This window comes from Nansenia antarctica (assembly GCF_963989245.1).
Source record: "Nansenia antarctica genome assembly, chromosome: 1".
Taxonomy (NCBI): Eukaryota; Metazoa; Chordata; class Actinopteri; order Argentiniformes; family Microstomatidae; genus Nansenia; species Nansenia antarctica.
This window is the reverse complement of record NC_137674.1, coordinates 10877832-10890331: the sequence shown is the minus strand read 5'-3', so window position 1 is coordinate 10890331 and position 12500 is coordinate 10877832. Positions and strand designations below refer to the sequence as shown.

General features: G+C 44.6%; 1 protein-coding gene across 1 annotated transcript in view; it reads right to left on the bottom strand.

The window, feature by feature from the left end:
* Positions 1 to 12500, bottom strand: part of vstm4a (V-set and transmembrane domain containing 4a) — a gene marked incomplete at its 3' end in the record, with an annotated part of 14061 nt that overhangs the window by 5 nt on the left and 1556 nt on the right. The window contains exons 2-8 of the mRNA XM_080526929.1: positions 11854 to 12306; positions 4532 to 4585; positions 4080 to 4187; positions 3751 to 3787; positions 1866 to 2014; positions 1048 to 1115; positions 1 to 169 (exon numbers count right to left, since the gene is read on the bottom strand). The exon at positions 1 to 169 is cut by the window's left edge and continues 5 nt beyond it. Of these exons, the coding sequence (XP_080383055.1) occupies positions 1 to 169; positions 1048 to 1115; positions 1866 to 2014; positions 3751 to 3787; positions 4080 to 4187; positions 4532 to 4585; positions 11854 to 12306 (1038 nt within the window). The remainder of the gene's footprint in view (positions 170 to 1047; positions 1116 to 1865; positions 2015 to 3750; positions 3788 to 4079; positions 4188 to 4531; positions 4586 to 11853; positions 12307 to 12500) is intronic.

Below are 12500 nucleotides of genomic sequence, written 5' to 3'. Positions count from 1 at the left end.
GCTGTCTTTCCTGGAATAGGATCTGAGCGTACACAGTGTCAGTGTCGGAGACTGTGGGGTCAGGGCAGGAGGAGGAGGAGGGGGAGGAAGCGGCAGCAGGCAGCTCAGCAGGCTTGGGTCTGATCAGCTCCAGTTCTGCATATGTCAGACTGTCCTCCTCAGTGACCCTCTGGGTGGAGACGAGGAGATGGAGAGGAAAGGAGATATATAGAGTGGGAATGATTGCATCCTGGGTGTGTGAATAAGCTGAAGACATTACTCTGGGAGCAAAATGAAAGTCGTTTTTTATAGGTTTTACTATACGAACCTTGTTACTTCAAGGTATCAAGAGTATCCTTTTTCTTTGCAGTAAACTAAAGGTCGTTAAACCCAGGTCAGACCGCTCCCCTAGTGGGTAGTTCCAGGGGGCTTTTATTTACAGACAAAACATTCTTTCTTAGAACATTCAGTATAAAGGGAGTTCTATCCTGTGTCCTCAAATCCTCCCCGTCACAGTAATCTAATCAGTACGGTTCGTGCGAGAGACTAATTCACATGTTTTCAGCCAATCAGAATCAGACCAGGTGAATTACAGCCAATTAGTTGCATAGCAGCTGGATCTCACAACAACATGAGCATCCTTCCAACATATGAATTGGCCATAGTTTCTATGATACTATAAATGTAATGAAATAGAGACGAATCACACTAAATAAATAATTGTGTTGGGAAAGCAATAAAGCTAAATAGAATTAGCAGGCTCATAACAGGAGCAAGGAGTAGCAATAACTCCTATAGACAATAGAGAAATCTTGTGAGACCAACCCTGTAATTCCTCCTTGCATGAATCCTGCTTTGAATAACTCGATTGAAAATATGAGGAAAAGCAGGAAAACATTTTAAATATAGATATTATACAATTTGGAACAAAAAAGATTAAACACAGATTAATGATTAATAAAGGACACAACTCAAAAGGCAGAATCTTGTAATACAATAATTGAACTTTGTTAAGCTTTTTAATTGGCTGCGGGTGTGGGTGAGGTAACCAATAACAGGGAGTCTTACTGTAACCGGTCTCCTGGGCTGACTCTTTAACCGCCTGGGTTTCCGTGGTTTCTTTGCAGCAACAGGCACTAGAACACACAAACAAACCAGCTGAGATGTAAGCCAGCAGAGGATGGATCTCTCCCGAGAGTTTTACCTATGGAGCTTTGCCCTGTGCTGTACAGTATGTCAATGGCTCTGGATAAATACTGTAGTGTATACTACCGTATAGAAAGCCAAGGAATTCCAAACACTTCAAGATGTGGAATAGAATAAAAATGGGGCCAGATATTCTATATGTTTTGTCTCAAGCTCTGCAGAATTGGACCAGTATTTTAATCTGTGTCAACATTGACTCTGTCCCTGCCAATGAGATGGGACTGGTGATACAGATGGGAGGTTTTATCCAAACACAGAGCAGGGTTTCAGATTGATTTCAGGCATTCCAGCTTCTCTCTGTCTGTCTGTCCTCTGTGTCCCAGATGTCTCAGTGTAGCTCATCCCATGACTCACGCTGCTTTCAACACTGTGATTAAATTACGCCGATAATCTCCATTTCTCTCTTTGACTCAAGTCATGACAGTGGGGGGTTTTAAGTGACGCTTTTGAAGCATTTTCCCTGGGATTTTCCAAGCATAGTGATACTGTAGTCAATGCATTATATTATCCATCAGTATATCTGATGGAAAGGTTTATTGGGCCTCTCTAGGGTTTTGGCATTAAGCCTCAGCTGTCTGATCTTCTCCGCAGATCACTATGTAAGAATAATACCATCTTTATAAGCAGGTCACACTAGAGTATCAGGTGTATGGTAGTAGTGTGTATCTACAATGTTCTACCTTTAGCTGGTATGTGTGGCGGTCTCTCCTCCGGCTCTCTGGGTGTTGCTGGTCTAGATCTTCTCTCTGGTTCTAGTCTCTTCTGTTTTCTGTAGACTCCCGGGGAGGAGTTAGAGGAGCTGGCCGAGCTGGTCACCGTCTCTCCTGAGCTAGGGATCAGAGTACAACAGAGTTCTACACAACAACACATTTTTGACATTTACATTTTCGCCATTTAGCAGATGCCTTTATCCAAAGTGACCAATACACCAGTGGCGGCTGGCCGATAGAGGGCGCTGGGGCGCCGCCCCCACCTTCACTTCCTCGTTGCGATTTGTAAAAGTTTTTTTTTTAAATAAACATTGTTTATTCACAAAATGCGGCTGATATTCTGTCGGCGCCTATCAGCATTCATTAAAAATCCTCCAATACAATAAACATTTTTATCAGTGTGTGTGTGTGTGTGTGTGTGTGTGTGTAAAACTCACTGTTAAAATACATAGGGAGAGAACGCGGGGCGCCGTGTCAATGCAAGTCTATGCCAGGACGAATACTTTTCCCTTACACGTGAGCTGTAGCAGCGCTCCAATTGGCTGTCTCTATTTCTTGGCCAGGGCGCACAAATGTGCGTCCCTGAATCTCCAGTTGTATTGCAGACAATGCATTATGCTGAGGACTCCCGACTTCCGGTTTTCCGGACTTCGGGCTTCCGGAGTATTTTAAATGAACATTCGTAATGTCTGTCTCTGATGTTCATGGTCAATTAAATCAGCCTATTTTGTGCAACTAATAATGTTCCCGCTAATGGGTTAACCAAGCAGCCTTGCACCTAACGTGCAAGCACCTATCTTCGAACTATTCATAGCAATATGCGCGGGGCAAGGCGGAGGTACGGGTAAACACGGCTCATGTTCTGTCATCAAAGGTAAGAGTTGGTTTTCTTTAACTCAGCTGATGCATTGTTGTGTTACAGACATGGTCTGGTTGTGTTTCTGACATGGTCTGGTTGTGTTTCTGACATGGTCTGGTTGTGTTACAGACATGGTCTGGTTGTGTTACAGACATGGTCTGGTTGTGTTTCTGACATGGTCTGGTTGTGTTACAGACATGGTCTGGTTGTGATACAGGTCTGGTTGTGTTTCTGACATGGTCTGGTTGTGTTTCTGACATGGTCTGGTTGTGATACATCATTGAATGTGTTGACCTGCTGTGATGTGTTGACCACCATCACTCTCCATCATCATCCATCATGTGTCTATAAAATAGATAGTTACTGTACTACTGACTGCAGCATTCATCTCTGCTCATTGATGTAGCCATGTCACACAGACACATAGTACACATATTCATCTGCTACCTTTATTAACCTGAGTGTAGCTGTGAGGCCTGTACTAGCCTTGTTGACTAGACTTCCTCCTTGTCTGACACTGGGTATTGGACCGTACCGACGTCCATAGACCGGTCACTCTTCCACCTCAGTGTCTGTAGTTGACAGGGTAACTTCTCCATGGCCCACACGGTCATTTTAAGGGTGAAAGTTGAAATTATACAATGGTTGTAATGCCAGTGCGTGTTTTATGCGCGTGCACGCGGGAAAAAATCGTGCACGCGAAAAAAAAATCACGCGAAAGAGGACCCCCCCGCCACACTGCTGTGCCCCACCCAAATTTTTGGGCACCAGCCGCCACTGCAATACACCTAATACATTTGACTACGTAAGTGAAGCATCTATCCACCAGTCATAGGAAAAAGTCATCTAAGTAATTCCCCATCACGTTTAGAACGATACTGGATCTTCAACGTCAATAGTTGATTCAATTAAATCGATCCGTTTAGCCAGGTACTGTGTTTTGATCTAAGATCACATTTTTCAGGAAATGGAGCGCGTCTCCTGTTAGGGACAAACCTGCTTTCTGGACACTTGACCAGGTAGTAGCTGGAGGCTGCAGAGAGGAGAGGTCGGGGTTAGAGACTAGACACCGAACCACAGCATCATTATACAAACACTATGGGCCGGTTTCACAGACAAGGCTTAAGCCCTACTCCTGGACTAAATCACGCTTTCAATGTAGAATCGCCATTGATGATGCTTTTTAGTCTAGGATTAGGCTTAAGCCTTGTCTGTGAAACCGGCCCTAAATGACTTAAGCCTATGGCTTAACATTGTAATAGATGTAATAGATGCAGGTGTGATATTAAAAGTGTTGGTTGAGCGGTCAGCCTACTGTACTGTACCTTTAAGTCTGTGTCTGGTGTGGAGGTACTGGCAGGAGAGAACCAGAGTGAACAGGAACATGGAGAGGAGGCCCAGGGAACAGATCAGCACGGCACACAGATACACATCTGGAACAGACATACAGACATCAGAACAATGGCATTATCCCTTATGTGTTCAGCTCTTTAGAGGCAGACAGACAGACAGACAGACAGACAGACAGACAGGATACCAAGTGTTCCTCAGACATAGTCTATGACTCCAGACGATGTTCTCTACCAGTGACACATGTCACATCATACAGTGTAACACTGTCTGAGATACAGCTCCCATGCCACTCTCAACATCAAGGCAAACCTCATGTGCGTACCATCCATTGGCACAATGGACAGTATAACATCACGTCCCGTGTTTCATGATTCTGCTCTGGGGAGGTGGAGGAGAGACAAAGGATGGCAAAATAAAAGTGTACCTTCAAACATCCGCCACACTCCCTCACTGCTGCCATTCTCTGGGCTGAAGTGAACTGAAAGAAAAAGCGACACTGATTATAATTACATTTAAACAGATTAGTCTTAAAGTAAACTGAAGTGAAAAGACAACTTTTTCTATAACTTTGGACATAAACCCAGTATTTTCATGTTTAGCATGATGGAGGTGAATCGTGACATCCCGGTGAGAAATGTTGAAGGTTAGGCCTTTGACATCAAACCACACCAATATTTTTTTTATTTAAAAGGAGTAGGAAAATCTAAATCAACCAGCTCTACCCTCTTTAACTTGTATTATCTCATTGACACGGCAAAGGGTTATTGTTGAGGATAGAAGACAGTTAGATCTGGGTGATCTGATCTGGGTGTATCTTTGGGAGATGATGCGCTCTCTCTGCGGCAGCAGACACCCACAGTGGTTTACAGAAATGTCCATACAGTCTTAGGCATAGACAGCACAGCCACACACACAGCCACACACACAGCCACAGCCACACACACACACACACACACACACACACACACACACACACACACACACACACACAGCCTACACAACATGACGGTATTCCCTCATCTACAAATACACTGTTGACTCAATTCAATCAAATTCAATCCAAACCCACACTGCAGAATTCACATCTCACATTCACATTCACAATAGTTTTAGAACAGCTTTCCAGTTTGTATTGAAATCCAGCTAAAATGCAAAACTGTCATCTCGGCTAGTGGTTCCCAACCGGGGGTACGTGAGGTCATTGCAGGCGGGTACGTGGAAAGATTTGGGATTACAATTTATTTCCCTCTAAAAAAAATGTCATGCCTGTGGCTGAAATGGTACGTCCGCGCTGCAACTTCAGTTCCTCCCGATGACAGAAGTGGTCGTCACATCATATTTAAATCACGTTCACCTGTGCGCAAATCAAATAGGCCCGTCACTTGCAAACCAACTAGCCCCAGACAGACATGGACACATGGCTGATACAGTCACTCCGGTTTCCAATACAGCGGAGCCCAGCGCGAAAAAGAAAAGGGCCGCCAAGACTAACGTTACTAAACCGAAGAAAAAAGGTATGGAGGACCAAGTCTGTCAAAATTAACAATAAATATATAGATAAATAAATGAATGTATGAACAAATAAATGAATGAATACACACAGTATAAGGAAATACATTTCTATATTTATTTATTCTTTTACGCATTCATTCTTTGTTTTCCACTTTCATTCTTTGTTTTCCACATTCTTTTCCACATTCATTGTGTGTATTCATTCATTTATTTGCTCATACATTCATTTATTTATCTATTTATTGTTAATTTTGACAGACTTGGTCCTCCATAAAAAGGACCCTGCTATTTCCGGGAGCGTACCTATGTTCCCCGGGTCCTATATTCCCCGGGTTCTACATAGAACCCTTTTTCGGAAGCGGGGAACATAGAACCCTTTTGCTAAGAAATCGGGGAACATAGGACCCGGGGAACATATGTCTCGTGGGCATTTACGCGCCAATGCTACAAAGCTGAGTGAACTTCCGAGGTGAGAAGATCGACTAGCTGAGCTGAGCTAATAAAGTTTGATAATATATTAGTGAACAAATAAGACAAGACTAAACATATAATGTTAGTCACATTGGTTGTAATATATCGCTACAATGTTGACTGAACTGACCCAGTTACATGCCAAATGGGTATTGTAGCCTAATGTTTGTGTTAACAAACAGGCTTGCTAGCTAGCTGTCAAATCAATGATGTTTTTAAGTTAGGTAGGCTAATATAGGTAGCTGGCTTCTTTGTAACAACATTACTTTCATACATTTTCAGAAGATTCTAAAGAAGTGCTTTCAGGATGCAGCTAAAAACCGCAATGGTTGTTTTCTTAAGAAGGTGGGTGGAAAATTATGATTCAAGAAGCAACAATATAGCCTAGTTAGTTAGCTATCTAGCAACACACCAAAATAACTGTAAGACAGTTATGTTTTTTTATGTCTCATCTTGTCTGTTTTCTCTCCCCATCAGTCAAGACTCTGATCCTGAGTATGATGACATCACTGCACCTCAGACAGAAGCCACAGAGGAGCAGGAAACAGACAAGATTTTCTGTTTTATTTTGTTGTATTTGTACAACCTGCTTTAACTGTCACAAGTGCTGCCAATAAATGTTATATTTGCAAAGAAAAAAAGAGTTTAGTTGTAAAACTTCAGAGAACAATCAACACACATGAGTGAGGGGCTACTTCTGGCATGGCAGAACAGCTCAAGGCGTACACAACACAAAAAAGGTTGGGTTTCAACAACACAAGTTGAATTGAGTTCATCCTAATGCAAGGATAATAGTTTATGGAATTTTGGAATTAATATCTTTCTTTTGATAGGGTCTCTGATTTGCATAGGAATCAGTTACACAGTGTGGATCAGGCTGTCATTACAAACTGAGCAAATGGAGAGGAACAAAACTACTCAGGAATGCGACCCTGAGGCCTGGGGAGACATTCACAATCGTTGAATGGTGAGAGGAAAAAGCACAGTCGATGGGATCTCAGTCACTACAAAAGTCTATAACCAATCTCATAGCCATTATTGTGTTTGCAACAATGAGTTCAAGTGATGCAGCAAATAAAGTTGCTGGAAATGTGTTTATATGGTTTTACTACAAAGCATTTAGTGCAAATCCAGCACATGCAAAGCAGTTTGTAATTGATTTCCATGCAAATCAAAGACCCTATAAAAACAATGATATTAATTCCAAAATTACATTAAGTATTATCCTTGCATTAAGATGGAGTCAATTCAACTTATTGAGTGATTTGTTGATGACAAATTAGCATTTTAGCAAAATGTCAATAAAAACTGGAAAAATGTAGATGAAACTTTTGACCAGTTGTGTGTGTGTGTGTGTGTGTGTGTGTGTCCGTGCGTGCGCGCGCCCGCCTGTGCCTGCATGTGCGAGGGTGTGTACAGTAGCGTAATACACCGTATTGATGTATTTAGTGTGTTTCAATACAGTTACAGAATGGTTTTGAGGTACTATAAAAATATGCCTTATTGTCTGTGTGTGTGCCTGCATCTGCGAGGGTGTGTACAGTAGCGTGTCTGATGAGTCCTTCGTACCGTCCAAGGGCATTTAGATAGGTAGAGGAGAGGGGAGAGGAGATGCTATATACATACTTAGCCCCTGGCCCTGGAAATGGGCTTTTAATACGTCTCTTTAACGCAGGGAGTGATAAACACTCATTAGATATTTAACACTGACTCACTCACTTCAGCAGACTTCAGAGGGCTTTGTATTCTTATCACCCATACAGGTTCTCTACAGTTGTAGTGTTTCTCTCAAACATGTCCCCATGTCTATTTTCTTATCCTATGTAATCAAAACAATATGTTATGCTTCACTATCTCTGAATGTAGCAAGTGGTTCTCTTTCAGTCGACTCATTTCAACCGCTCACAAGCGTTCCTGTGTCCCTATTTGCTGGAACCCAATTCAATCACATCTGCAAGACTTGAGCGTGCTTTCAGGCACGTAGCCTTGCCTGGTGCTGAGGAGATATAAGCTCTCCCTACTGCGCCCATCTTCATTCTGAAACACTTTCACTTGCTATTCGTACAAGCATGTGAGAATTCCTCTGGTACCTAGCTGCTTAACTTTCTGACCCTTCTCCTTCTGTGAAAGTGGTTTGCAACCTAGTTTTCACAGGATATTGGGTAGTGTCCTTGTAGGAATCCTCACGCTAAGCTTCCTTCACGCTGGTGACGCCATTCCGTTTGGAACCCCTACAGCACCAGCATGGCTACCTAGCCCCCATACCCTTGCTAGCTACGAGTGTTTTCTACTCAGCAGCAACTCTCACTCGATAGTGAAGGCTATGACAGAGGCCTACAATTGTCGGGTGCTGCAGTTTCCAGGTGCGAATCAGGGCGCACTCCGCCAGATGTATAATAATAATAATAATAATAATAATAATAATAATAATAATAACTTTAATTTATATAGCGCCTTTCAAAAACCCAAGGACGCTGTACAAGGGGATGAAACGGACAGACGAAACAGACAAAGCAAAAAACAAAAACAATGACTAAGGGCCAAATGCCTTGGAGAACAGATGGGTTTTGAGGGCTAGTTTGAAGGAGTCCAGGGTGGGGGCGTTGCGGATCACTGTGGGGAGGGAGTTCCAGAGAGTAGGTGCAGCCACGCTGAAGGCTCTGGCCCCAAAGGTCCGTAGGTTGGTGCGGGGGGTGGATAGCAGGCCCATGTCTGCGGACCGCAGGTTCCGGGAAGGGGTATGCCGGGGGAGAAGGTCAGTTAGGTACTGGGGGGGCGCCGGCGTGAAGGGATTTGTAGGTGAGGAGGAGGATTTTGAATGTGATGCGGGACTTGACCGGGAGCCAGTGGAGGTGAATGAGGGTGGGGGTGATGTGCTGCCAGGGCTTGGTGTGAGTGAGGACCCTGGCAGCTGAGTTCTGCACGTACTGGAGCCTGTCCAGGGCTTTATGGCTACATCCTGGACCCCTTTAAGGGCGTGTCTGTCTCAGAGATCTGCTCTGTGACCAGTTGTTGGACATCTCCTCCCACACCTTTGTGAGGTTCTACTGCCTGGATGTCATGGCTCCTTCCACGGCACACACACACAGTTCCTGGGCACTGGAATGGGATCTCAGTGAGGAGGCTTCTCCAGATGGCTTTTCTGTCTGATGTTGCAATGTGGGCGTTTGGTAAAGGGTCCTATAGTGAGGGGTTGAACGGAGTCAACTGAAAGAGAACTTTATGATTTGTAACCCCAGCTCTCTGATGGGGGAGACCGCTGACCAGATTACCCCTGCTTGTGGCTTGTGAGAGTGTGTGTGTGAGAGTGTGTGTGTGTGTGTGTGTGTGTGTGTGTGTGTGTGTGTGTGTGAGAGTGTGTGTTTCGCAGAATGAAGAAGCTTATGTCTCCTCGGCAGCACCAGGCAGGGCTACATCATGCCTGAAAGCGTGCTGAAGCCTTACCGGCGTGATTACATAGGTTTTTAAGCGGATGCAGGAGTGGTTGTCCCATAGTGAGGGGTCTCCCTCATCTCCTTCTACCAGGGCTACAGATCATAACCATAAGCAGCACAACCAGAATCACAGATGCAAATTAACCCAAAACAGGTCTGCAGCTGGCCCAAGAGCACAACCAGAATCACAGATGCAAATTAACCCAAAACAGGTCTGCAGCTGGCCCAAGAGTTAGAGGGGGCATAAAGACCACTATATTAAAAATAATACTAGTAATAATTCTTCCTTCTTCGAACATTATGAATGCCAATGGCCCCTGGCCCGAGCAGAGATTACTTTTCTTGTGATGACTGATGGATTGATGATTCACTTACTTGCGCTTTGGATAAAGGCGTCTGCTAAATGCCAAAAATGTAAATGTGAATGTAAATCTCACTGTGAGTGAGCAGATGGGGAGAGCACACAGCCATGGCACCAGTACACAGGTGGTAGCCAGGTGGTATCCTCCCGTAGCCATCCAACAGCCCACTGGAGTCCATTCACAATGGAGCAGTGGTATGAAGAGCAGGCCTGTCTTCATAATGTGCTTGGACTATAACTACATCCCATATTAGACCATATCTCTGACCCTCATATTAAACTCCTTATCTGGCCCGTGCTCATCAGTTTGATGTTAACATGGCTCAGACCAGACAGGCCAGTATACACTACTGATCATATAGCACCTACTGATGGACACCTGAAACAGACGCATATGAAAGAGATGGAAGCCTATATGAGAATATAAAACCATTTCTATGTCGATTTTCATCCTTTTGATTATTTTAAAGAAAAATCTTGCGAGAGGTGTCCTAAAGATTCTTCCTAGAATCTTTACAGACTTATAATCAGCTTACCCTCTGACTAACCCTCCCCACCAGGCCAGAGAATGCAATACTCTGACCTTAGACCAAAGTCACTCAGACTCAGGACAACTTCATCCTGTCCTGTTTAAGTCTGATGTAACAGGGCTGGCTCAATGGCCTAGTTGAGAACAGCAGCAGTCAGCATTTGGCTCAACCAGTCATAGGCTGTAAAATAAGGGCTGAAGTCAGACTTCTGAGGGGAGAGAGTGGGCGAGAGTTGGCCGACTCTCCTCCCTATAGCATCTCTGCTCTGACTGAGAGAGTGGGCCATCTCAGCAGGGTTTTCCTCTCTGTTCTGGGAACCCCTGTCCTGACTGAGGGGGGATTAACAACCATGCCACTTCCGTCTTCTACATGTTCTCCCTTAGCTTTCTCCTTCTCTCTGTTTTTGTTTTTGTGTGGTAAACGCATGTTAGAGATGCCTGAGGTTGTGTGGTTCACTCAGAAGGGCAGTGCTGTGTAGGCAGGGCGTTTTCACATAGTTCTGTCTGACTCAGATCCAGGAGCATTTGGGCACTGAGAAAATACAAACGTCGACAAAAGGTTTAACCCAAGCTAGTTTTCTGACATGTAGTATACTGTTTACACACACACACACACACACACACACACACACACACAGACACACGCACGCACACACACACGCACACACACCTTGCATACCTCAGCAGAACCTTTTCCTCTCCATATACAGTATGTGATATTGTAGAGTGTTGAGTGTGGATTTGGCTGTGTGAGCTCATTGTTTTGAAATGGAAATGCCAGCAGACTGGGGTCAGACTTCCAGAGACAGACACTGCTTACAGTAAATGACCAGGTTGGATTGGGGGGAATTATAGGCTCTATATGTACTTCCTCCTTTGATGAAACTTGTGGCTTTTCATTCACTCTTTTAGTCTCTCTCTCTCTCTCTCTCACTTGCTGCTGTGTTGAAACTACTGTAATGGATTCACATCAGCCATAACTTAGAGACTGTCACCCTTCCAGACCCCCCGGTTTTTCATTTGGCAGGAGAAGCAAGTCTTGCAATGATTGCATGTGTGTGTGAGCAGAATTATTATGAAATACTTGACTGCCTCTCTTTAGCTACTTCTCTGAGGAAGTACAGCGTATGTAGTTATCTGTTTGTGTTACGGCAGCCGTTATATTAATAGGTTTGTGGAGGATCTATTCCCCCAGTCTCAGAGAGAGAGAGAGAGAGAGGTGTGACTGACCCCTGACTGGAGGGATGGTCTGCAGGAAACAGCTGGCTTGTTGTTCAAATGACCCTTGTTTTACTCCCCACACCCTTCTTTCCATCCATCCATCCTTCTTGCCCCCCTTCGCTCTCCACATACAGCCATCACTAAGCCATCTGATGTTGATATTACAGTAAATCGTGTGTGTGCGTGTGTGTGCGTGTGTGTTTGCACATGTGTGTTACCTGCGAGTTGTGTCGTAGCGGTGCCGTTGGACGATGCTTTCCAGGTGTTTCTGTGTTTGCGGATCTCCTGGACTCTACAGGTGTAGAATCCTATGTCCAGCCGGGTCGCATTCAGAACCAACAAGCCATACTCCTCTCCCTCTCTCTCCTCGTACAGGCGGAACTTAGTTTGGGGGAACTGACGGGTGTAGTTCCCATACAACTTAGCTCTCTTCATAGTCAGCTTTACAATGAGCTGTTCAGGTGGTGGGGAGGTCAAAGGAGGGGGGGATGGAGGGAGAGGAGGAGGCGAGAGGGGGGGAGGAGGAGGAGAAGAGAAGAGCCATCGGAGGACGAGAAAACTGCTGCTCCTCTTCTTCTGGGACACCAGGCAGGACAACGTCAGGTTGTCCCCCTCGGTAACCATGACAACAGGCCCGGGGGTCACCGTCACATTCAGGGCATCACACACCTCTGTGGACACACACACATATGCACATGCACACACGCACGCACGCACACACGCACACACACACACACACACACACACACACACACATACAATGTAATCTGCTGTTTTTGGTGCCCTCTCAAATGTAAACGTATGGAAAATGCCTTCTGTGCAGGAGTTCATTTTTCCCAGATGTTTGATTACCTGCCAATTAAAC